Below are 27,180 nucleotides of genomic sequence, written 5' to 3'. Positions count from 1 at the left end.
GTGGTTGCTTGATCAAAAACTTGTAACTTCTTTGTGGCACTATGTGTATATCTATACCACTGGACTGCAGTAGTTAAGAAGGTGACTCAAAAGATAGCCTGGGATGGGCATAAAATGTTTGTCATCTAATACTGCTCACATCCCATAAAGGAAAAATAAAAAGATTGAACCTAATATCTTCCCATTAGTTGGTTGAGTTCCACATTGCACAATGTGCTACTTAGTTTTCCTGCAGGTATTCCTGCTATTTTTCACTTTTATCCTAACATAAGTTGTGTAATTTTTCAGTGATATAATTTGTGTGAAACATACCTGCAAATATCCAATTCTGATCTTTTCTTGAAGTGGATTCCTACCTGAACATTGAACTATTACAAACAAAAACAAAAACAGAAATTGCTGGAAAAGCTGAACAGGTCTGGCAGCATCTGTGGAGAAGGATCAGAGTTACTATTTCAGGTCAAATCACCCTTCCTCAGAACTGAACCCCAGTTTTGAGCTTTCACAGCAATTTCTGTTTTTGTTTCTGATTTACAGTATCCACAGCTCTTTCGGGTTTTTATTTGCTTCATTGTTGTTAGGTTTACAATTACTAATGATTGTCTGTTGAATTCTCAATTTCATGTTTTTGTCATTTCAACTTAATTAATTGGAAGGAATTCTGACTAGAATTTCATCTCTTTCTTTACAGACAGCTTCAAATATGCCAGATAGTCCTCCTGCTATTCCACCTCGGTTGCCTCGGGTTCCTGGATTACATGTTCACTCAGATGGGCTACTGCACAGTCCTCCTCCACCTCCTCCAAGGGATCCATTGCCTGATACACCTCCACCCATACCACTAAGGCCTCCTGAGCACTTCATGAACGATCCTTTCAATATCCAGCCAGCACCAAAGAGCCACCTATATCGAGATCAAGACTGGTACAGAGAATCAGGCACAAATCTTATTTCCCCCAGGACTCCTCCTCCAACACCATCTCCCATGATTAAGCGACGTTCAAACCACAATAACCCTATTTATTCCTCTGCTCCTCCTATACCTCCCAGACAGAACTCTAGTCCACTGCTGCCAAAACTTCCACCAAAGACTTACAAACGAGAATTATCGCATCCTCCTTTGCACGGAGGTGGACTGCCATTGCTGGAAAATGCAGAAATTCCACACTTACACTAAATTTGAAGCACTGTGGGAAATCGGGCATCTGTATTAAGACACTGGGGAAGAAAATGTATTGCTGTCTTTAACTTCTTTTGTCATCTTGTTAATAACTGTGCACTGTGAAGATTGTGCACTTGAGAAACTGGTGTTGGAGTAAAACTGAACCTTTGTTTCTTTCAGACCACAGAATGGGACATTATTGTGATCTCCTCTCAGTAGCATTTTCTTTCCTCAGGCTTACAGTGCCAACATAATTACCTTGAAGTGTAACAAGTTTGCATTTGCACTGTACAAATGAATTAACTTATTTGAACCAATCATTGCACTGAGCCAACAAGATGAATCTTTGAGACATATTTGAGCTCTAGTGGCCTTTTCAAGTGATGGAGTTTCACAGACATCAGGAAGGATATTATAATGCTGATCCTGAGTGACTTTTCATTTTGTTAGAATGAGCTTTATAGATCTTTTACTGAAATTCAATATTTGATGCCGATCACCTAAGGACAAACTCTCTGAAATGTGGCACTTTCTACAACTTGTTTCTGTAATCAAATTCTATTGGTTGACTGCTTCAAATTTTAGAGAAGAAATTGTAACACTAATCCGAGGTTTTGAAAGGAAAAAGCTGTCTAGCCTGCATCAATATGTAAAACGATGTAGTCAGTTTGTAAACAAACAAGCAGTTATAACTCAAGATCAGGATTTCTTTCAATATTTCTTGTGAGCATGCATCTTTTCTCAGATGTGCCTTTTGATTTCATTTGTAAACAAGATTATCTTCAATTATCAAGTCACCTAAGAACTCAAAAATGAGAACAAAAATGATTGTGAATGTACAGTTTTGTTTTTACTGTATACATACAGATGACACCTGTTTTGTATAGAATTAATGGAGTAATATAAACAATCTGCCATCTGTATACTCCATCAAAATCTTAACTGCTGTGGATCAAGAACAAACCAACCAAAATTCTTCTGATGCAAACCACAGTACTAAACTGGCTCTGCTGTAGCATTTTATTAAATCTCCTGTAGACTTCTTTCAGTATTGTATTTGAACCAAAATACACTTCAAACTTTACTAAAAATAAATTAAACATAGTAGCCATGACCTAAAATTGCCTACTTGCCATAACTGGTGATGTATGAAAAGGTGAAGAATTTGTTGTTTACCAGTAGTGTTGTAGCTGCTTTCCTGAAGTGACTTATGATGGTCTTTTCATTTAATGTAATGTGGCCTTCCATTTGTACTTTGTATTTGTGACTTTAATAAGATTAATAAATTGTCCAGTCTTAATTTTTACTTAAGCATTTAAAATTGCCTGTGTCACTTTAAAAAAATCTTTTGAATGTATCTGAATTACTAAACATTAATGTTTTTTAATATTTGCCTGACATTACTTTTTATGTATATTTGGGCAACGCAGTTGTTTCTGCTGAAGTATTGCTATTGGAGTTTTTACCGTTTTGTAAATTAAGTTAGTTTGCAAAAGGTTCAACTGAAAGCCTTAAACTCTTTGAATATGTCTGCAGCCAACCAGGTTTATTGTTTGTGTTTATTTGGTTTTGGGTTTCAAATTAGACACACTGTTTAGATCTGTATTCAACCATCTCTAGATGTAAGACGGTAGCTGAAAATGAATGTTAAAATTAAGCATTATAAAAGGTGATTTCTGACAGAAAATGGATAAAGATTATTTTCTGTGAAGATCAGAACCAAGATGAGAACTACTTAGCAAAGAAGGGAAATACATATCTAGAATACAGGGTTAAAAGATGACATGGCTACAAAAATAACTTTTCAATTATGTTTTAAACATTAAATAAACTGACATTCTGCTACAGATGCATGTTTTCATCTTTGCATAAGAGTCAAACCTTATTGAAGATTTTCATGTTGAGAGATGCAAATCGTAAATTTATTCTGAAAAGGTTTCCTTAGAAGACTTGGTAGGCCTTGACAATTGGATGACATGCTCAGCCCTCAGCTGGAAGTACGACTGAAACAGTTAAGACCTATATATGTAAGGGAATGGAAAATGTGGCATTTTGCATTTGTTTGTTGAGGATATTGTGTTTGTAATAGGTCAGTTATATTCTTGTTACTGAGGGGTAGATTGTACAGAATGGATAGTACGGGATTTCTTGGGAAAGATAACTAGATATCATTAATTATCTCCATAGTCTTACTAATGCATCTTGTATGCCAGTGCATGATGGATGAGGTAAATCTAGGTCACTGAATATAGTAGTGATTTGATGATCTTTGATTTGTTCCATTTGCTATTTGAAACAGGTAAGATGTTTCTCGAGTTTACCATGTGATTATGAACTTGTCTACACTGAGGAAACAGTGCACAACCTACAGAGTAGACTTAGAGTCATAGAATTGTACAAGCATGGAAACAGGCGACCAGATATCTTAAATAAGTATACATTTGGTCTTGTGCAACCCTGCACTATAGAAAAATCGCACTTAAAGTGTTGGCGATCTAATACATTATAGCCAGCACATGTTTTAAAAGTTCATGCTTTAGGAACAGCATTCCTAATTCATCAATCATGTTACAGTCAATTCACATTGAGGAAATGTGTCTTATAGTAGAACAACCTGTAGTCACCTTTCCGAGCATTTGGCCCACATCCTTTCCCATTCAAATACCCATCCAGATGCCTTTTAAATGTTGTAATTGTACCAGCTTCCATCACTGGCTCCGGCAGCTCATTCCATATACTCATCACCCCCTGCATGAAAAAAATCATGAACACCAACTAGTAAATCAGTGGATAGTATCATAAATTCATTTGTATTATAAATCCTTCAAGAAAGTACATTTCAAAATGCTTCAGTATTATCAAATATGACACTGAATTAGATATCAAGTCTGATGAAAAAAATGCTTGGTCAAAGAGAGAGAACTTGGTGAACATTTAAGAAACAAAGTCTGGAGATCGATTTCAACTGTTCTGGACAAGTGCAAAGATTTGATGGCTTGTATGGTTTGAAGAAATTGGGGTGAAACCATTTGAGAATGAGGGCGAGAATCTTTAAATTGCACTCAATTTAGACTAATGTAGGCCAGTCAGTACATGGATGATGGCTTAATGGAACTTCTATGAGAGTAAGGACGCACAGTTATGTCGACTAAGCTCACCTTAATTGAGGCTGAAAGGTGACTGGAATGGTACAAAAGTCACAACAGTGAATTTAACGTTCAGGAGCAGAAAAGCTGGGGTACAGAATGGAGAAACAGAAAGCCTGGGGTTTAAAAATGTCATTAATTTTAAAGTGCGTCTGATTTTATCAGGAATGTGTGTTTACATCAAATATTGTAACTTAGCAGTAGTTGACTGAATTGTCACAGTAACTCAAGTTGAAATTTTGTTTAAAAGAATGAATCGGGTCTGACTTTTCTCAGCTGAATTTTAATGGAATTGTGCTGTACAAATATACTGTTAATTGCCTGACATAAAAGTGAACAGAGTCCGTAAACTAAGCTGAGTTCAGAGTTCATTAAGAGCAAGCTTTCAGCCCCTTTCCTAGGAGACACTAGCAAGTCCAGTGTGGAAAATGACATGCTTATGATGTATTGCGAAACTGATATTTTGCTGGAGATTGCACAACGTCAAGAGTGTAAATACATAGCTTCTGGAAAGAGTACAAAGAAGGGCTTTGCCTTACAGCCAAAATCCGCTTGCTTTGGGAAGAGGTCATTTGATCGATGCCTAGAAGTTGAGACTGAACACACTGATCACCTGTTCTGGTCCGATCTTCAGACAATTTTGCATAAAAGGGTTCATTTTGTGATTTATAAGCATAATTTGGGAAGACATTTGCATTATTTAGTGGAATTTGCTTTAATTAAAAAAAATTGGACATATTCTGTTGTTAGAATTGCCTTGGGGGTATTAATAGGAGAATGTGAAGACTGCAGATGCTGGAGATCAGAGCTGAAATTGTGTTGCTGGAGAAGCACAGCAGGTCAGGCAGCATCCAAGGAGCAGGAGAATCGACGTTTCGGGCATCAGCCCTTCTTTAGGAATGAGGAAAGTGTGCCAAGCAGGCTAAGATAAAAGGTAGGGAGGAGGGACATTGGAAATGCGAAAGGTGGAAGGAGGTTAAGGTGAGGGTGATAAGCCAGAGTGGGGGTGGGGGCGAAGAGGTCAGGAAGAAGATTGCAGGTTAGGAAGGTGGTGCTGAGTTCGAGGGTTGGGACTGAGACAAGGTGGGGGGAGGGGAAATGAGGAAACTGGAGAAATCCGAGTTCATCCCTTGTGGTTGGAGGGTTCCTAGGCGGAAGATGAGGCGCTCTTCCTCCAGCCGTTGTGTTGCTATGATCTGGCGATGGAGGAGTCCAAGGACCTGCATATCCTTGGTGGAGTGGGAGGGGGAGTTGAAGTGTTGAGCCACAAGGTGGTTGGGTTGGTTGGTCCGGGTGTCCCAGAGGTGTTCTCTGAAACATTCCGCAAGTAGGCGGCGGGGACGGAGATCAGGGTGGGGGTGGTGTTCGGCATGGGGGCGGGGTTAGCCGTGCGAATGGAGATCGGTGTAGGGGCAGGGTTAGGCGTGTGAACAGAGATCTCAGTCACCGCCTAACCCCGCCCCCACGCCGATCTCCTTCCCCACGCCTAACCCCAAACCGATCTCTGTTCGCAAGCCGAACCCCACCCCCGCCCTGATCTCCGTCCCTGCCCCGATACCCGCCCCCACACCAGGTCCTAGCTCCCAGCCCTGCCATTTCTTCACTATCCCTCTCTGAGGATGAAAGATCAATCCTCGGCAGAGGCCTCACCTTCATTCCCCTATGCTCTCGGATTAACGAGTTCAACATGTGGCAAGACATCAAACAATTCTTCCGCTGCCTTCACCTCCGCGCCTACTTCTTCAACCAGGATTCTCGCCCACCCTCTGATGACCCCTTCTCCCGCCTCCAACACAGCCCATCCACCTGGACACCCCATGCTGACCTCTTACCTGCCCTTGATCTCTTCATAGCCAACTGCCGCCGCAACATTAACCGACTCAACCTCTCCACCCCTCTCACCCACCTCAACCTCACCCTCAGAACGTGCAGCCCTCCGCTCCAACCCCAACTTCCCCATCAAACCGGCAGACAAGGGAGGTGCGGTGGTATTTTGGCGCACCGATCTTTACACTGCTGAGGCTAAACGCCAGCTCAAGGACACCTCCTCCTCCTGCCCCCTTGACCATGACCCCACCTCCACCACAAAACCATTATCTCCCTGACCATCCATAACCTCATCTCCTCAGGGGATCTCCCATCGACCGCCTCCAACCTCATAGTCCCACAACCCCGCACCGCCTGTTTCTACCTCCTGCCCAAAATCCACAAACCTGACTGCCCCGGCCGACCCATTGTCTCAGCCTGCTCCTGCCCGACCGAACTCATCTCTGCATACCTCGACACGGTCCTGTCCCCCTTAGTCCAAGAACTCCCCACCTACGTTCGGGACACCACCCACGCCCTCCACCTCCTCCATGATTTTCGCTTCCCTGGTCCCCAACGCCTTATCTTCACCATGGACATCCAGTCCCTGTACACCTCCATCCCCCATCAAAGCCCTCCGCTTCTTACTTTCCCGCCATACCAACTAGTACCCTTCCACTGACACCCTCCTTCGACTGACTGAACTGGTCCTCACTCTGAACAATTTCTCTTTCCGATCCTCCCATTTCCTCCAAACCAAAGGAGTAGCCATGGGCACCCGCATGGGCCCCAGCTATGCCTGCCTCTTCGTAGGATATGTGGAACAGTCCATCTTCCGCAGCTACACTGGCACCAACCCCCACCTTTTCTTCCGCTACATCGATGACTGTATCGGCGCTGCCTCGTGCTCCCACGAGGAGGTTGAACAGTTCATCCACTTTACTAACACCTTCCACCCCGATTTCAAATTTACCTGGACCGTCTCAGACTCCTCCCTCCCTTCCTTCCTAGACTCCTCCATTTCCATCTCGGGTGAACGAATCAACACAGACATTTAGTATAAACCGACTCCCACCCTGACCCTGTAAAAACGCCATCCCATATTCCCAATTCCTTCGTCTCCACTGCATCTGCTCCCAGGAGGACCAGTTCCAATACCGAACAACCCAGGTGGCCTCCTTCTTCAAAGACTGCAATTTCCCCCCAGATGTGGTAGACAATGCTCTCCACCGCATCTCCTCCACTTCCCACTTCTCCGCCCCTCCAATCGCCACCAGGACAGAACCCCACTGGTCCTCACCTACCACCCCACCAACCTCCATATACATCGTATCATCTGTCGTCATTTCTGCCACCTCCAAACGGACCCCACTACCAGGGATATATTTCCCTCCCCTCCCCTATCAGTGTTCCGAAAAGATCACTCCCTCATCAGGACCACCACCTCCCCCAGCCCCACCCCATCTACTAACCCAACCTCTACTCCCGGCTCCTTCCCCTGCAACCGCAAGAAATGCAAAACTTGTGCCCACACCTCCCCCCTTACTTCCCTCCAAGGCCCCAAGGGATCCTTCCATATCTGCCACAAATTTACCTGCACCTCCAAACACATCATTTATTGCAACCGCTGCACCCGATGTGGCTGCCTCTATATTGGGGAGACAGGCTGCCTACTTGTGAAACGTTTCAGAGAACACCTCTGGGACACCTGGACCAACCAATCCTGTGGCTCAGCACTTCAACTCCCCCTCCCACTCCACCAAGGGCATGCAGGTCCTTGGAGTCCTCCATCGCCAGACCATAGCAACATGATGGCTGGAGGAAGAGCGCCTCATCTTCTGCCTAGGAACCCTCCAACCACAAGGGATGAACTCCGATTTCTCCAGTTTCCTCACTTCCCCTCCCCCCACCCTGTCTCAGTCCCAACCCTCGAACTCAGCACCACCTTCCTAACCTGCAATCTTCTTCCTGACCTCTCCGCTTCCGCCCCCACCCCCACCCCCACTCCCACTCTGGCTTATCACCCTCACCTTAATCTCCTTCCACCTATCGCATTTCCAATGCCCTTTCCCCCCCCCCCCCCGCCCCCCCCCAAGTCCCTCCTCCTTCCCTTTTATCTTAGCCTGCTTGGCACACTTTCCTCATTCTTGAAGAAGAGCTTATGCCCGAAACGTCGATTCTCCTGCTCCTTGGATGCTGCCTGACCTGCTGCGCTTTTCCAGCAACACATTTTCAGCTTGGGGCTATTAATATCCAGATTAAACCTGACAGACGAGGGAAAATGGGAATAAAAGCGCACAGCATTCAATGTAGCTAGTGTATGAAATTAGTTGCTATCATGAAATATACTTGTTCAATACAAATGTCTGTTCTACTGAGCCAAGGAAGTGGTTTCCTGTACCATGTTGGACAAAGCAGCTACCCTACTACACAGCAAGATGCATTCTCTTTTTATTTTAAAAGTATACATTCTTAATTTTAAAAAAACCATATAAATATATATTGTGTGTATATATATTGTCAAATAGTTTGATTCTGTATAGTGAGGAAACAAATGTTGAAGTTTGACTCTATCCAAAGGCATCTTGTACAAGACCATATTACAAGCATATTCAGCTTAACTGGAATTGCAGTCAAGGGTGTGGCGCTGGAAACGCACAGCAGGTCAGACAGCATCCAAGGCGCAGGAAAAGTGACATTTTGGGCAAACGCTCGAAGGGTCGATTTTCCTGCTCCTCTGATGCGACCTGATCTGTTGTGCTTTTCCAGCACCACACTCTGGACTCTGATCTCCAGCATCTGCAGTCCTCACTTTCACTGACCTGGAATCGCAACAAGGGTGGCAGGAGTGTGGATTTTGTTTAAAGTCATAGAGATGTAGAGCACGGAAACAGACCCTTCGGTCCAACTCGTTCAGGCCGACCAGATATCCCAACCCAATCTAGTCCCACCTGCAAGTACCTGGCCCACATCCCTCCAAACTCTTCCTATTCATATACCCATCCAAATGCCTCTTAAATGTTGCAATTGTACCAGCCTCCACAACTTCCTCTGGCAGGTCATTCCATACCCGTACCACCCTCTGCGTGAAAAAGTTGCCCCTTGGATCTCTTTTATATCTTTCCCCTCTCAACCTCTAGTTCTGGACTCCCCGACCCCGGTGGTCTATTAATCCTTGTAAATCTTTTCTGTCCCCTCGCCTCAGAAGTGAGGACCCCTCCCGCTTTAGTGAGAGAGTAGATATCATTACTCGCCGTAGTTTCTTGGCCTCCTCCTGTTTGATGACTGACAGCGCATACAGGAGACCAGCGTCTCCGCGGTGATCGGCTGCGTTTAACGGACGCATAGAACCAAACTTCCCATTGGTCCAGAACGAGCCAACGGCTCGCGCAGGCTGTCGCGCGCCCGTTCATTTGAATATACGCGGAGCGGAGATTGGCTGCAGACCCGCCACCCCACATCCGGGTTTTTCCACGGTTCTCGCCCTTACTGGGCGGGGTGGGCTTACTGCGCATGCTCCTCGGTGTCAGTTTATGGCTAGCGAGTTTTAATGGCTGGTGTCGAGGCTGGATATTTTGTGCGGGCCTTAGAGCTGCGGTCCGGTGCCGAGCTCCGTATCAAGCAGTGTGATACCGGCGATGTGGGCTGTGTGGTTTGGGACGCGGCACTGGTGCTGGCCAAGTACCTAGAGACCAGCTCCTTCTACCGGGATGGCCTTCACACCTTTACCGGGAAGAGCGTGGTGGAGCTGGGCTCAGGCACCGGACTAGTGGGCCTGATGGCTTCAGTTCTGGGGTAAAATTCCCCTCTGCACTAGTTTTCTGTTCGTGGTGATGCCTGAATTTCCTGAAACAAATTAGACGGACAGTATCAATCTTTATGCTGTATAGGAGCCACTTCCACTCTATTCCATGTTGCCCTAAGAGATTAACCCTACTCCTAATTCCCCTAAAATTTATCGTCTTAAAAGATCTTTTATCTTTCCTTTGCTACAGAAAGGTGCCCTCACCAATTTAGTAGTATTGGAAACAGCTGTTCTGGATCTTCTAGATGTATATGTAATATCAGAGCAAGAGTCCTAATGAAGGGCTTTTGCCCGAAACGTTGGTTCTCCTGCTCCTCATATGCTGCACTAACGTGCTGTGCTTTTCCCGCACCACACTCCTGACTCTAATCTCCAGCAACTGCAGTACTCACTTTCGCCTAATGTCAGAGCAAGGCCTATTCCTAAAATTGAAACCAATTCCAAGCTGTAGTCACCTTCTGAAGAACTCGTGGGAATGAATAGATTATTGTTGGTCTTTCACTTTTTTTTCAAATGAACTGAGATAAGTAACATGCATGAACAAACAACTGCAGATACTGAAAATCAGAAACACATGCAGAAAGTGCTGGAGGAACTCTGGTTTGGCAGCATTGGTACACAGAACTAGATTAAATGTTTCGAATCCAGTGACCCTTTATCAGAACCTCTTGACAAACAGTGACTGGACTGAAAATGTCGACTCTGTTTCTCTACACATGCTGAGTGTCTCCAATACTTTGTTTCGTTTAAGCAACTTGCATTTTACATACTGTATCTTCAGGACATTATTGGTTACACTAAATATTAAATGTTGCAACTGTCATGACCATTACCCCTACTGAACTTGTGTTCATTCTGTAGACTATTGGGTGAATTGTAGCTACATAACCAATTTACTGATGTTTTATGGCTGTTTTTGTTTCAATTCATTCATGGGATGATTGACTGGATCAGCATTTATTGCCCAGAGGGCAGTAAAGAATCAACCACTTTGCTCTGGGTGGGGGGGAGATCAGGTAAGGATAACCGATTTCCTTCCCTGAAGGACCAGATGGTTAGTGAACCAAATGTTTTTTTTTCCTGACAACCTGCAATTGTTTCATGGTCATCATTTAACTTCATTTCAGGTTATTATTGAATTCAAATTCCACCATCTGCCATGGCAGCATTCAAACCCAGGTTCCCAGAACAATACCTGGGTAATAATCTGGGTAATACCATGATGCCATTACCTACCCATATCAAAAACTTGCATTTATGTACTATTTTGAATATAGTTCAAAGGAACATAATCAGACAAAAAAATGATACCAATCTGCAAATGAGGTATTAAGATTAATGAAGAGGACTGGGTGATGAGAATTGGGGATGCAGAAAAGGCAAAAATTGAACAGTGCAGAGATATCAGAATTGTATTGTTGAAGGAGGTTACAGAGATGGAAAAGTGATGAATGGTATTTAGTGTGTGTTAGGACATAGCCATACAGCACAGAAACAGACCCTTATGTCCAACTCGTCCATGCTGACCAAGTTTCCAAAACTAAACTAGTCCCACTTGTCTGCATTTGGCATCTAAACCGTCCTATTCATACACCTATTAAATGTTATAACTGTATCTACATCTACCACTTCCTATGGCAGTTCATTCCACATATGAACCACTTTCTGCATGAAAATGTTGTCCTTCAGGTCACTTTTAAAGCTTTCTGCTCTCAACTTAAACGTATGCCTCCTTGTTTTGAACCCCCAAAAGGTAGGGAGAAAACACTTTGCTTAAAATCATTATACCCCTAATGATTTTATAAACCTCTGTTACCCCTCAACCTTCTAAGCTTCAGTAAAGAAAGTCCCAGTTTATCCAGCCTTTCCTTATAACTGAAGCCCTCCAGTCCCAGCAATATTCTGTGTAAATCTTTTCTGAACCCTCTCCAATTTAATAATATCCTTCCTATAGCAAGGCCTGGACAAAGTTATGCAGATTGGACGTGTAAGGAAGCTTTAGAGTAGGGTTTCATCTGCCGATAAGCTGAGACAGGGATTGGTACTGTTAGGTCCTTTGTGATAAAGAAGATCTAGGGATGAATACTCTGTTCTGGGTCAAATGCCTCTGAACTTCTGGTTAATTATCAAAACATTAGTCCCCTTAGCACTGACTTTTTATATGCTGCTGGATGTTTCTGATTTGAGCCTTGTAAGTGGATGATGTACTGTGGGGAGTCAGGAAAGATATACACACCTCAAAATTCCTGCTTTCTGACTTGTAGTCACAGTTCAGTTTCTGGGCAATGCTAACCCTTTGTATTTGATAATGGAGGATTCAGCAATGGTAATACTATTGAGTTTCATAGCGAGGATCTTCAATTCACTCTTGTTCAAGATGACCATTGCCTGATACTTGTGCAGCACAAGTAGGTACTTACTAATTCAAACTCAAATCTTGCTGAATTTGGATGTCAACTTGTTTAGCACCTGAGAAGTTGCAAAGTGTAATAAGCATTGTGCAATCATTAATTAACATATCCTGACTTTTTATTGTGGGGAAGGGGAAGGTTGCTGGAGATGATTGGGCCTAAAACATTACCACGAGAAACTCCTGCAGCACTGCCCTGTGAGTGAGATGATTGGGCTTCCACAGCCATATTGATCATCCTTTCTTCTATTGTACCACCTAATGGAGAGTTTTCCCCTTTATTCCCATTGACTTCAATCCTACTGAAGTTCCTCATACTGCACTTGGTGAAATACTGCCCTGATCAAAATCTCACCTCAGGAATTTAGTTTCTTGAGTTAAGACCAAGGTTGTAATGAAATCTGTAGCCAAATGACTAACAGAACCAAATTAAGCCCCAATGAACATTATTTTGAATATATTTACCAAATGGTAGTGCTGTTGCCATTACCTTTTATTACTTTGCTAATTATTGAGAGTAGACTGGCATGAAAGCAGTAAGCCAGATCAGATTTGCCCTGCCTTTTGTAATTAGGACACAATTGGTTGAGTTTTTACATTGTTGACAACATGCCAGTGTTGTAGCTGTACTGGAGCAGCTTGGCTAATAAGTTCTCACAAACTATTTTTCCACATCACAGTTAGATCTTAGCAGGATCAATGCTCTTTGCTGTATCTCGTGCACTCGGGTTTTTTTTGATCATTTGGTGTGAATTGAGTTGGATGAAGATTTGCATCTGGGTTGATGGAGAGGATTCCAGCAGCAGTTAGCAATTGATCATCCACGTGGCATTTCTGACTGAAGATAAATGCAGTTGCACAATCAAATGTAAGTCATTTTAAGTTTTACTTTTGATTTTAATTCAAATTTTACACATCATATGTTTTCCAGGGCGCATGTCACAGTCACAGATCTTGAAGACATGCAGGAGTTACTTAACATAAACATCAGTGATAACAAGCACTTAGTTACTGGTTCTATCGATGCAAAGGTACTTAAATGGTTTGTACTTGTTTAACTTTAAAATAAAGTAATTGTTCATTATCTTCTGCATGCCAGATGTTTAATCAAGCTTGTGAAGGGAGAATATTAAATGGAAGAGGATAAATCATCACATGGATTGATCTTTCAAGATATGTAATATTTCTCTTGAAACTTGTGATTGTTCTATTTTACTGTGAAGATACAGAAATGCTTCCCCTGGATCACTTCCATTCATTCCTTTTTTTTTGTCAGTACATGAATATCTTTAGATGAACAATTAATCTGTTCTTTAGTTCCAAACTATAATTTCTTCCTACTGACACTAGCTGGTATTGACAACTTTGGTTTCAAGAAGAGGAATATTTCAGGCAGTTCTTCCAGCCTTATCAGTTAATCAAGGTGAGAGAGAGGTGTACCACTTGAGGGAAACTTGAACCCAAATAATTTTGTTTTCCTTAGGTTTTGCTCGTCTCATTTTCTTTGTTGCTTTGAAAATTTTTTTTATCATGTGGATGGAAAAGAAGGAATAAATAATTATTTGTGTTAATAGTTGTAATACTCCTGAACAGTCAAGGAACAAAAATTAATTTTGAAGCTTTTGTGGATCAGGTATGGGCTCAGGAAGTATGTGCACTAATACTTGGTATTTATCTAAATATGATTGATGAAACATTGTTCAGACCAGGAGTCTAGTAGGCTCACCTACACTTTCTTATTCCACATGTATAGAAACAGAGGTTAAGAATATATCTAGGTGCAGTCTTTTGGTCAGGTTCTTTTTGACCAGGCAATCAATGTTTGTTTCAGAAATTTTATTGTGAATGTATATGGACGTTCAGGAGAATTCATTTAAACTTAAAGCACCCTGTAACAGTCACAAACAGTTTCCTAATTAAAAACTTCTGAAATTCTTCATGGGGAAAAATGTAGTTTGTTTCAGTGAGAATCCCACCAGAGCAAAATAAGTAAATGCAGGTTTTGGTGATTTAGGATGGATAGTTGGAAGGTGAAAGCCTTGCTTTAAAGATAAAACATTCTGTTAACTATTGTCTGAAATATAATGTAATGTTTCCTTTGAAATGTATCAATCCTTATACAATACTGAGCCTTGGAAGGAAGTATTAAAACTGGCTTGAAAGCACAACATTTTTGCTGAACTAAGCGCTACCAATTGAGAGAATACCAAATGTGCTAAACTGTTTTGGTTCTATTGACATTCAAAATCTTATACAAACCTGGATGCAGGAAAGGAGTTAGGATCAAAATGTTTCTCAAGGGCTTTGAGTTTGTTTAGTTTGTGTCTTTGATCTTTAATAATGGAATGGTTTGTATATGATTTATATTGATTTTGCAAAAATGTAGAAGATTTGTGTGTAAACCTGATTATTTTGTTGAAATGGAGGGGATGCCTGTTGTATAAATATTGTTGAACTGGGGTTATAAATACTTATCATTTTACAGAGTGCCTAATGGCTACTTTCTTTATATCTCTGCAATTACCTCCCACTTCTGAATCCGTGTATATTGTGATTTGGATATGCAAAAATGGCATCATAGTATTGGGTGGCACACCAATCTTAGATTGAGCTGGGAATCCTTTTTTATGCTTTCATCAAATGTCATTGTTGCTAACTATGCCATCATTTATTGCCAATCCCAAACTGTGCTGGTGCTGAGCTGCCTTCTGAAAAAACTGCAGTCCTTAAGCTGCTTGAAAGTTGTAGGAGTTGTACCCATCCACGCAAGGGGAGGATATTTCACCATAGTTCTGTTTTGTAGCTTGTAAGTGGTGGAAAGCCACACCCCCATGTTGGTAGTTGGAATTTAGCAATGGTGGTACCTGTGAACACCAAGGTGTGATTGGTTAGGTTGTGTCGTTAGAGAGGATCATTACCTTGCATTTAGGTGGTGTGAATGTTAACTTGCCTCTCAGCAGTCATGTCTGGATGTTGTCCAAGTCTAGCTGTGATTGGACATGATGTGCTTTCTTATCTGAGGAGTCTCAAATGGTGATGAAGGTTGTGTTATCATCAGTGAACATTCCCACTTCTAGCCTCAAACTGGATAGAAAATTATTGATGAAGTAGTTGAAGATGATTCAGACCTGGGACATTATCCTGAGAAAGTAAGGTCTCTTATGGCATGGTAGTGTCCCAACATCTGGACTAGAAGTTCTGGGTTCAGGTCCCGCCTGCTTCAGGGTGTGTAATAACATCTCTGAACAGGTTGATTCAAGAATATCTATCGTGAAGAACAAGGGACCATTGTGGTGTAGTGGTAGTGTCCCGAATCTGAGGGTTGAAGTCCTCCTCCTCCAGAGGTGTGTATTACCTTATCTGAACAGGTTGATTAGAAAATATCTGTCCTAAGGAACACCTGCAGTGATGTTCTTGGATTGAAGTGATTGACATCCAAAAACCACAGCTATCTTCTTTGTGCTAGACATGACTCCAACCAATAGAAGGTTTATCCCATGTATCCCATTGATTTCAGTTTTGGTAGGACTCCTTGATGTCATATTGTACTTGATCAAATGCTGCCTTGATGTTAATGGTCATTGCTGTTCAGCTGTTCTGTCCACATTTGACCAAGGCAATAATGAGGTCAGGAGCAAAGTTATTCCTAAACACTGCAACAGTGAAAAGCAGCATATTCCTTCACACATGTCGCTTGATAGCATTGTTTATGATCCCTTCCATTGCTTTACTGAAAATTGAGAGTAGACTGGTAGGGTTCTACTTGGTTGGTTTAGACTTATTATGATACTTGTGGAATGGGCGTATCAAGCAACTTTCCATTCCCAGGTTGATGCCAATGTTGTAGGTGCACTGGAACAGCTTGGCTAAGGATTTGGATAGTTCTGGAGCACACTTTTTCAGAATGAGGTCAGAGCCATGGCTTTTGAGTATCTAGTCCCTTTAACTCTTTCTTGATATCACACAGTGAATCAATGCTTGTGTTGCTGAGGACCTCATGATGTGGGTGACCTGGCTGAAAGGTGCAAGTACTGCAGATTGCCTCCAAGCTTAATATACATTGATGCAAGATCTAGATTAGATCTGTTGTGTGTTGGTCTACTTTAGCTGTTTTTTAGTGACGTATCAATTCTTTCAAAACATGACATAGCTGTGACTTCTAACATTATCAGAAAACCACTTCAGTGGCACAAATCTACTTAATATCCTCTTGAGCAATACAGAGCAAGCAGGAAGAAGTTTAACATTATGTCTGTGCTGTTTTGGAGTAAATTCACAATGCAATCTTGCACACATAAGCTTGTGAACATCTGGAAACTGCTGCCAAAGAGACTGCGGCTAGTACTTGGTCAACTGAAGGTATCAAAAGTGAGGTACACTTTTGCTAGGCAACAGGATTGATAAACATTGATTTAAAGGTGGATAAATGAAGTTCAGGTATAGATAATCTAACATCTTGTTGAATGGTGGCAGGCTCAAAACAATAAATTACTTATTTTTCTTTCTGTATCAGAATTGCAGCTGTAATGTATCTCTACTGCGATATTTTTCAGGGGAGAAAGTGTGAAAGACCTTCCACCTGACCCAGACTACATTCTTGTGGCAGACTGTATTTACTATGAGCAGGTATGTGCACTTGTGATTTTCCCAAACTAATGTACATTCTATAAGTTCTTGAACTTTGTTTTTACTTTGATACGTGCGATGAAAATATTTTTGCAGAAAAATCAAATTGTTTTCTCCTTCTCATATGCAAAAACCAGATGATGAATGTGATTTCTGTAAATGTGATTGATTTCGTAATGGTTCTTCATGCAGCTTAAGTATATCTTTGAATTTGAAATGTGAGAAATTTAAAAATATATTTCTTTATATAATGCAAGGAACAAACTCTAATTGTGCATTGATAGTACATCATTGACAGTAAAGCTAATGTATACATAAAGTCATAGAGATGTACAGCATGGAAACAGACCCGTCAATTCCGATAAATGCAATAATCTTCATTTCTTGGTAAAATGAGAAATATAGATGCTTATTGATTAGGAATCCATTGTTTTGCCTGGCTGTTCATTAAAACCACCCAAAACGAAACTTTCTGCTGTACTATCTTTCCATAATTTTCTATTATCCTCCATGGTATATATAAAGTTCAACTTTTGAACTATATTTGCACAAATATAGTGTTTAGACTTGCAGTACCATTTGATTAAGATTAGGAATGCAGAAGTTTTGAGTTACGCTTGATTTTAATGGTTCAGTTTGAATTTACAGAATTAAGTATGTAGGTGGTTTGTGAGGCAGTTGTGCTGTCAGGTCCCACCTGCCACAGTCATGTTATATTACATCCCTGAAGAGTTTGATAAAGAAGTTGGAATTGAATGTAGCAAAACTTTATAGAATTTTCACTTGTGCAGGTTTTTTGGTGGTTCAGATATTTCTATTTTGAGTATAAATAGAAAATCAGTGTATCATGGAGCATCTGTGGAGAAGGAAGGTAGGGTCAATATTGCCGGCTAGTGACTTTTTGTCAGAATCCTCCCTTCCTTTTTCACAGGTGCTGTCTGACCTTATGAATATTTCAGACTTTATTTCACTTCTTGCTATATTTTCAATTTTCCACGGTGGATGATCTCAACAAAATCTTTGAATCATTAGAGTCAACTGGGGATTATAAGATTAGAGTTTACACACTCCTGGTTACAGTAATAAAACTCTGCTTGGAAGCAATGTTTTTGAGTCTGCACGGCAACAGTATATAAACTAATTATTATTTTTATGTAATCCAACTTGATTTTTTTTTTAACTTTTCATTTTTTGGTCATTTTGAAGATGGGCAGAGCTCTCAAACATGATTTTCATTGGTTGAAACCTAACTGCAAAATTTCTTTGCTCATTCAAAGAGCATGGTGGAAAGTACATAGCCTGGCCAGAAAACAATACATAAGAATGGGGAAATTATAGGCACTATAGTCTGATATTGGTGATGGGGAACATACTGGCATCATTCATTAAGACTGTAATAACTGAGCATTTGGAAAGCGGTGATAAGCTTGGTCCAAGTCAGCATGGATTCACTAAAGGGAAAAACGTGCTTGACTAATCTTTTGGAATCTTTTGCGGATGTGACTAAGAGAGTGGACAAAGGTAAATCAGTGAATGTTGTATAGCTGGACTTTAAAAAGGCTTTTGACAAGGTCCCACACAAGAGATAGTAAGCATGGTTAAAGGTCATGATAACTGAGTTACTGTATTAATGTGGATAAAGAACTGGTCGGCAGACTGGAAGCAGAGAGTTGGAATAAATGGGTCCTTTTCAGACTTACAGGCAGTGGTGAGTGAGATGCCGCAGGGTTCAGTGCTGGAACCTCAGCTGTTCACAATATACATTAATAATCTGGATGAAGGAATTGAATGCAATATCTCCAGTTTGCAGACAGCACTAATCTGGGTGGCAGTGTGTGTTGTGAGGAGGATGCTAAAAGCCTAGTGACTTGGACAGGCTGGCTGACTGGGCATGTACCTGTCAAATGCAATATAATGTGAATAAATTTGAGGTTATCCACGTTGATGGCCAAAACAGGAAGGCAGATTATTATCCGAATTGTGGAACTTTAGGAAATGGGGAGACGCAATGAGACATGGGTGTCATGGTGGTACAGTGCTGATGGTTGACATGCAGGTGCAATAGTTGGTGTGAAAAGCTAATGACATGCCTGCCTGCATAGCGAGAAAATTTAAGTGTAGGAGTAGGGATGTCTTGCAGCAGTTATGCAGGGCCTTGGTGAGGCCTCACCTCTAGTATGGTGTGCATATTTGGTCTCCTAGTCTGAGGAAGGACATTCTTGATATTGTGGGAGTCTAGCAAAGGTTCACTAGACCTGGATGTCAGGACTAACATAAGGAGAAAGCCTGGATCGACTGGGCTTGCACTCAGTGAAATTTAGAAGAATAAGGGAGAAATCTCATAGAAATGTCTGAAATCCTGATGGGACTGGGCAGGCTAGGTGCAGGAAGAATGTTACCTATGTTGGAGAAGTCCAGAACTATAGGGTCATAGTCTAAGATGAGGAAGAATTTCTTTACTCAGAGTTGTGAATCTGTGGAATTGTCTACCACAGAAAGCTGTTAGAACCAGTTCGTTAGATGTATTCAGGAGGGAACTGGGGCCTACACTTGTGGCTAAAGAGATTAAGGGATATGGAGAGAAAGCGGGAGTGGGATACTGAAATTGCATGATCAGCCATGAACATGGTCACGTTGAATGGCAGCCTCGAAAGGCCGAATGACCTGCTCCTGCATCTATTTTCTGTGTTTCTATATAAGTACTATTGTGCTCTGCTCATTGATGGCATTTCAAAATAAAATAGCACTTTTAATCTTACATCAAATGATCTTTGTTTTCGTAAAGTTTTCAAGTTAGAAATTCCTAAGTTTTCAGTTTTGTATGAGTTTAAATTCCTTTAACACTTTTTTTGTAAGAATACCAAAATTCTACTATGCGATTGTTCAGGTTTTCTGACATTATTAGTGAGAGTTGAAATAACATAATATTTGTAATGTGCAAAATTTAATGTGTTATTTCAACAATCTGCTGGTGTTGCAGTCTTTAGAGCCTCTACTGAGGACGATGAAGGAGCTTGCAGGGAAGAATACCTGCATCATATGTTGCTATGAAGAGAGGACAATGGGAAACAACCCTGAAATAGAGATTCGTTTTTTTAAGGTAAATTTCATGAAAGTAATTGTCACATTTTTGTTTTAGATTAACCTGGTTAATGCTGTAGCTTTAGTAGGAACAAACCAGCAATTAGAATTTGCTCCATAGTAAATTTATGAAGAAAATGGTGGGACAAATAGTCTGCTTCTATGATGTGTTGCTCGCTGAGATCACTTGTAAACTGTAGTCAGAAAGATAGCAATAATTTTACTTGCATAGTATTTGGGAGACATTTCTATTTTTAATTTGAGTTAATTTTCCTTAATGGTTGAACCTAAGAGTGATTTATGTTTGACCATATATAAAAGAAAAATTATTTTTAGCAGTCAAGATGTTGAAGTCCATGTTGCTGTTGGCATTACTGTACCAAGTTGAAAAGTGTGGTGCTGGAAAAAGCACAGTAGATCAGGCAGCGTCCAAGGAGCAGGAGAGTCAATCTTTCGGGCATAAGCCCTTCATCAGGACTGTGGAGGGAAAAGGAGGCTAAGGGGTAAATAGGGGGTGGGGCTGGGGAAGGTAGGTGGGATGGCGATAGGTGGATGGAGGTGGGAGCTGATTATGATAAGTTGATGTGGAGAGTGGAGCGGACAGGTGGGAAGGAAGATGGACTCTCTAGCACCTGCAGTCCTCACTTCGTCCTAGTTACTGTACTGTCCAGGCATGTAGATGGTCCATAGGGTTTAGACTTTTGTACATTATTTACTCAGCTTAACTGTTTTAAAAAAGAAAGAGATTTATGTTCAATTGTTTTTGAACTCAGACTTTCTTTATGTATTGATTGCATATACTTCAATGTTAACTTTTCTTGTTTTATTTAGCTTTTGCAGACTGATTTTGAAATAGAAGAGATTCCATTGGACAAGCATGATGAGGAATACAAAAGTGAAGACATTCATATTTTGCAGATAAAGAGAAAATGAGATCATTAAGGCTTCTTTTGTTTTCAAATAACCAAAAAGTTTCAACCATGATGTAAAAAGGCAGTTCTTATAAGAGTGTTATTATCAATAACCACTACAGAAATAAATGTATATTTTTTTTAAAACACATTGTGAAATGACATTTAGTCCTGTGGATGTCACCTTTCTGTTCTTCATAGAATGTAAGTATATTACATTATTACTTTTCAGTTGTCATCAATATTATCATTTCTAGCATTTATCCTGGCTGTTGCGCAAGCTGTATCATTTATGTTACTGATTGGTTTGAAACTGCAGTTAATTTATATAATATTGTAGGAAAGAGGTGTTTGTTCTCTGGCTTCCATTTGTAGGTTTGTTGTCATGAGTTGTGATGTGATACAGCACATTTTAATGCTCAATTCTGATGGATCCCTGGTACTTTCCGAGACCATTGTTCTTTTGGATTTTTCTTAGAATTCTCAGTGTTGGTTGGTTTTCAAAAAGAATATTGTTGATCATGTTTGAAAACTGCTTTAGTAACCTTTTTGTAATGGTAATAGGCACAATATATTCAATGCAGGTTTGCAAATGACCTGATTTTGAAATTCTCTAATTATGAAATTATTGAATAATTACACATGTATTTTGCACTTCTCCTGTAAACCTTTGAGATGCAGGCATTAGTTAGTTTATTTCAACTTTGTTAGATTTGCCTAAACTATAGGTTATTTTATTATGTAATCTTAGTTACTTAATTTTGAGATTTATACAAACATTTAAATATACCTTGTTATTAATTACAGTTGGCACATTCATATAGGAGAAGCCAAATGTAAAGAAAGTTAACTTTCCATGTCTGACTCTTGGGTTAAATATGCTTATTTGAAGTCAGTAATTTTAAATTCTACAGTTATTAAATGTGTTCATCAATTATGTGTCAATAGAAACAAGGCTTCATATCAAAGATTTCACTACAATAATACTTCAAGCATGATATGCAAACCCTATACATTCACTGTAACATGTGAGAGTTAATAGCTGGCGAAAGAGGAACAAACTCCTGTAACTGATATGCATGACCAGAATGACCACTGGCTGCAGTTTGGAAACGGATACCAGGTATGTGATGCTTGCAACAGAGCATGTCTCTTCAGGATTAGACTTCACAGTCATTAGGAAAGGTATACCCACCCTCCGCAAAACCTCCAACCAATTGGATTGTTCACTGCATTTCTGTACAGTCTCATAGATGGAAAAAGGATGTCAACAGCATATTTTCAATACAGTATGATCCATGAATTGTAGTTGGTTTTGATATGTACCAGTCTTTTATTTTAGGCATTTAGTATGAAGTAAAAGAACTTTTAAGTCAGGTCTAGTATAGCTAATTGCAGCTTACAGCTCTGCCTGCTTTTATTGTGAGGCTCTTGCTGCTGTTTAAAAATGTACATTTTAAAAGTTATCCTATATTATAACATTCTTCCCATATCTTAGGCTTAGCTGAGTGACAGAATTTCCCTATAACTTTGCAACATTCATTTTGATCACGTAGATGTTAGCATATTGGAGACAAGGAAATCGTCATTGGTCTTGTTGGAGATTAACATTTCTGATGAAGTTGATGGACCGGCTAAATATATGGATGAAAATGTCTGTTTTAAGACTAAATTGATAAAAGGAATAATTTTGGTGAAGTCAAAAGGCTTCTCATGAATGAATGAGACAAATGAATGTGTATAAAGTTTAACATTTAAATTGAATATTTGTCATTACTTAAAAAAAACATAAGTTGAAGTTTTATATGAATTCTTAACTATTATTTTATTGCCCATCCCTGATTACCCTTGAGACCGTTGTGGTGAGCTGCTGCCTTGATTTACTGCAGCCCATTTGGGTAGACCCAAAGATTTTGACCCAGTGACATTGAAGGAATGGCAGTACTTTGCAGAATCTGGATGGTGAGTGGCTTTGAGGAGAACCTGGCAGTTGGTGCTCCCATTTGTCTGCTGCCCTTGTCTTGTAGATGCTAGTGATTGTAGATTAGAAGATGCTGTTTAAGGAACCTTGGTGAATTTCTGCAGTGCATCTTGTAGATCATTTTCACTGTTGCTACTGATAGTCAGTAGTATGGATGTGGCCAGGAAGTGAGTTACTCACTGCAGAATTACTAGTCTCTGGTCTGACCTTGCAAGGCATTATTTATATAGCTACTCCAGTTCACTTTCTGATCAGTGGGGCATTTAGCAGTGGCAATGCTAGCAACTATGAGGACCAATGGTTAGATTCTTTCTTGCTGGAGATGGTCATTGCCTGGCACGTATGTGCTGCAAATTTTACTCAAGACTTGCCAGTCCAAGCCTGGATATGTTCCAGATCTTGTGGCATTTGAGCATGGACTACTTCAGTATCTGAGGAGTTATGAATGATGCTAAATGTTGTGATCATCAGCGAATACCCCACTTCTGACCTTATGATGGAGAAAAGGTTATTGGCCCAACCATGTTTAGCTGTTTCACCAATGATACCATCCTGCTGAGACGACTGACCTATAATAATGGCTACACTTTTTATAATACCAGATATGACTCAAGCCAATGGAAAGTTTCCTTCTTGATTCCTGTGAAGACCTAGGAAAATCTGTCATTATGGCCTTTGTCAGGGGCCACCTCGTCTCTAGAATTGCTTTGTCCATGTTTAAACCAAGTCTGTAATCAGTTCAAGAGCTGACTGACTCTAGTGGAACCAAAGGTGAGTGTTAGAAGATTATTGCTAAGCAACTGCTGTTTTATAGCACTATTGATCACCTCTTCCATCACTTTACTGATGCTCAAGAGTAGACTGGATTGGAGGTAATTGGCTGGGTTGGATTCGTCCTACTTTCCTACAGGACATACCTGAGTAACTTTCGTTATTGCCAGGTAGGTGCCATGTGGCTGTACTGGAACAGCTTGACTGGGAGCATGGCAAGTTCCGGAATATACAATACTTTGGCAATAGGACTGGAGATGCTGTCCAATAAACCTTATAGTATCCAGTTCCTTCAACCATTTTTTGACCTCGCATGGAGTGCATTGAATGGTTGAAGAGTGGAATCTGTAATGCTGGAGACACAAAAGTTTCTGACTGAAGGTTGTGGCAAATTTTTCAACCTTTTTCATTGATGTCCTGCGCTATCCATCATTAATGGTGAATACATTGGTGGAGCCACTTTCTCCAGTGAGTTAATTATCCTCCACTATTCATGACTGGATGTAGCAGGACTGCAAAGCTTAGATCCAACCTGATGCTTGTGAAATCACTTAGCCCTTTCTATCATTTATTGCTTAATCTGACACGGAAGTAGTTTTATCTTGTACCTTCACCAGTTAAACATCTCAAACAAGGATGTTACCTGAACTGGAGGATTTGAGTTATATGGATAGGTTGGCACTTTTTTCCACTCGAACATAGGTGGTTGAGGAATGACCTTTAGAGAGGTGTATAAAATCATGAGAGGCATAGATAAAGTGAATAGCAATTTTTTTTTACCAAGGTTAGCGAAGTTCGAAACTAGAGGGCATAAGTTTAAGATGAGAGGAAAAAGATTTAAAAGGGACCTGAGGGGCAACGTTTTCATACAGATTGGTTCATATGTGGGATGAGCTGCTAGAGGAAGTGTTAGATACTAAGTACAGTTACAACATTTAAAAGATAATAAGGGCGGCATGGCTGCTCAGTGGTTTGCACTGCTGCCTCACAGCACCAGGGACCTGGGTTCAATGCCAGCCTTGGGCGACTGGGGAGTTTGCACATTCTCCCCATGTCTGCATGGGTTTCCTCTGGGTGTTCCAGTTTCCTCCCATAATTCAAAGATGTGCAGGTTAATTGAATTGGCTGTGCTAAATTGTCCATAGTGTAGGTTTTAAGGGTAGGGGAATGGATCTGGATGGGTTACTCTTTAGTGTGGACTTATTGGGCCAAAGGGCCTGTTTCCACACTGTAGGGATTCCATGATGTCTATGAAATATAACCACCAAAACCTTCTTTCTCTATCTGGGCATATTTACACTCTGCATTAGCCAAAGTCTTGCATGTATACACTATTGGGCATTTCTCTCCATTGGACCACCTATGAGCTGATACTACCTTGATGCTGTACAGAGATGAATCACATGTCAACAGCAGATCATAGTGTGCCAAAGCCTTAGAGGATGATACCTGTTTTTTCATTTCCCTGAAAGTTGTGGCTTGGTTACACAACCGTTTCCAAGGCTGACTCTTTAAAAGTTGATGCAAATGTGAAATGATGGAGGCTAGGTTATATATGAACTTTTAATGCTAATTCACCATCCCTAGGAAACTTCATACAGCACTTGACCTTTCATCACCCTCACTTTATCTTCCCAATTGTGTAATCAGGTCTTGTTCACTCTGTAGCTCAAGTAGGTTGCTTCTCATAAGAGGCCAGAACTGAAGTTGTATCCTTAATGTATAAAAGTTCCCCAGTATAGGTTCTTAGTCTAGTTGAGGTCTTGCATAAATATAAGAACTCTGGAGTCCAGGGCTAATTTTGTTGAAGACTGGTTCTGTGATCACTGAAATGGCCATGCCGGTATTGACTTTCATTAGAACCAGGTGACCATTTAACTGAATGTTTATTCTGATTGGTTCCGATTTGGATGTTGCTAAGCTATTTAACTGTTCCACACCAGATGTAGGTGGACTTTCCAGAGTGTGCATTCTCCTGATACCAGCCTTTGAGTTCTCTTACTCTATTTTTAGGTCTAGTGGGACTTTTTTTTTGGCTGTCTCAAGTACACATACCGGCAGCAACTACAATGGCTGGCTAGCCCGGACCCTGAAGAAGATTTTAACTGTTTGTCCCAGGCTTGGTTTTGTTTTGGGGTTTTGTTGGGGATGACCTAGAGTTCTTCTGTTCAGAGCATGTCCTCAGTGAGGCTATGCAATTGCCTTCAGTCAAATGGTGTTCCCCAAACTCAGTCAGACTGATGAGGGTGTCCACTTCCATTGGAATACCCTGCAATTCATATGTTCAACTTGCTGCGTTTTTGAATGATAAAGCTAGTTATGCCTGTTTGAAATTTAGCTGGGCTTCAGCTAGTAGGCACTTGTGCATGGTTACATCATTAATCTTATTCTCATCACCACTGAAATAACTCCACTGAGGCTGTAATTCTGTGACCAAGTCGCTCTTTATTTACACATGGAAAGTCCTTGACTGATCTAGCTTCTTCAGAGCCATCTCTCAGATTAAGCAAAACCTCTGACACTCCTGTCCATATCTATTAGCCAGGGCTTCCTGACTGGACCAGATTAGCAGCCCCAATCGGGGAACTCGTACTTTATGAGACCTCCTGGTTGACCTTGCTGCAATCACTACATCACTGAGATAATACTACACTTTCCAAGTTGTCATGTTTTAAAAATATATTAGAATAAGATGCTGAATAGATGTAAAATATGCCATGGCTATTGTTTTGGAGAGAATTTAATTTTATGAATAACATTTAATTCTTCAATTGTCATCTTTAATGTAGATTCTCAAATTATTTACTGTTGTATATGGAATCTTGCTGAATGCATTACATTACAAAAGTAGCTACATTTTGAAAGTACTTTGTTGTCTGGGAAGTGCTTTGGGGAGATCCATATAGATATTTTGTAAGTTCAACATTCTTTTCTGTTCACTATCTGTTAAGGATCAGTGGATATTTATACATACTCCAAAATTAAATTGGCGAAGTAGACTAGTTTTTTTTATTATTCATTCATGAGATGAGGACTTCGCTAGCTAGGTCATCATTTATTGCCCATCCCTAATAGCCCAGAGGGCAGTTAAGAGCCAACCTGTAGGCTAGATCAAGGTCAGGATTGCAGTTTCCTTTCCTAAAGAGGCTGAATGAACCAGATGGATTTTCCACCAAACATCAACAATGGCTTCACAATCATCATTAGATTCTTAATTCTAGATATTTAATGAGTTCAAATTCCACCATCTATGGCAGGATTTGAACCAAGGTCTGCAGAACATTATCTGGGTTTCTAGATTAACAGTCCACCAATAATACAGAAGGCCATTGCCTCCCCTATGAAGTTATGGTGTGGAGGAATTGTGCACAATGGACTTCTGACTGCCCCATTGTTTGTTCATAGCAAATTAAAACAAATAAAATTTGAATATTTAGATTATTTTCTTACAATGAAAACTCCTCTCAACGTATTTTTAAAA

At 40.6% G+C, this 27,180-nt stretch overlaps 2 protein-coding genes across 3 annotated transcripts in view; both read left to right on the top strand.

The window, feature by feature from the left end:
- Positions 1–2,468, top strand: part of sos2 (son of sevenless homolog 2 (Drosophila)) — a 98,275-nt gene extending 95,807 nt beyond the window's left edge. For both annotated transcript variants that reach the window (XM_072568665.1, XM_072568664.1), the window contains one exon: positions 692–2,468. In XM_072568665.1, the coding sequence (XP_072424766.1) occupies positions 692–1,177 (486 nt within the window). In that variant the 3' untranslated portion in view covers positions 1,178–2,468. The remainder of the gene's footprint in view (positions 1–691) is intronic.
- A 7,181-nt stretch (positions 2,469–9,649) lies between these two features.
- Positions 9,650–21,881, top strand: vcpkmt (valosin containing protein lysine (K) methyltransferase). The gene is made up of 5 exons (XM_072568667.1): positions 9,650–9,909; positions 13,261–13,371; positions 16,883–16,955; positions 19,936–20,055; positions 20,868–21,881. The coding sequence occupies exons 1-5, from the start codon at positions 9,665–9,667 to the stop codon at positions 20,967–20,969; spliced, it is 651 nt and encodes a 216-aa protein (XP_072424768.1). The 5' UTR covers positions 9,650–9,664; the 3' UTR covers positions 20,970–21,881.
- The last annotated feature ends 5,299 nt before the right edge of the window (positions 21,882–27,180 follow it).

This window comes from Chiloscyllium punctatum, chromosome 4 (assembly GCF_047496795.1).
Source record: "Chiloscyllium punctatum isolate Juve2018m chromosome 4, sChiPun1.3, whole genome shotgun sequence".
Lineage (NCBI taxonomy): Eukaryota > Metazoa > Chordata > Chondrichthyes > Orectolobiformes > Hemiscylliidae > Chiloscyllium > Chiloscyllium punctatum.
This window is presented reverse-complemented; position numbering and strand designations above follow the sequence as displayed.

What these genes read in the sequence shown, in the direction of transcription:
- vcpkmt (XM_072568667.1), top strand. Translation starts at nt 9,665, where the DNA reads ATGGCTGGTGTCGAGGCTGGATATTTTGTGCGGGCCTTAGAGCTGCGG. An exon ending in GATGCAAAGGTACTTAAATG is followed by an intron (nt 13,372 to 16,882) that starts GTTTGTACTTGT and finishes GATATTTTTCAG; the next exon opens with GGGAGAAAGTGTGAAAGACC. An exon ending in ACTGTATTTACTATGAGCAG is followed by an intron (nt 16,956 to 19,935) that starts GTATGTGCACTT and finishes CTGGTGTTGCAG; the next exon opens with TCTTTAGAGCCTCTACTGAG.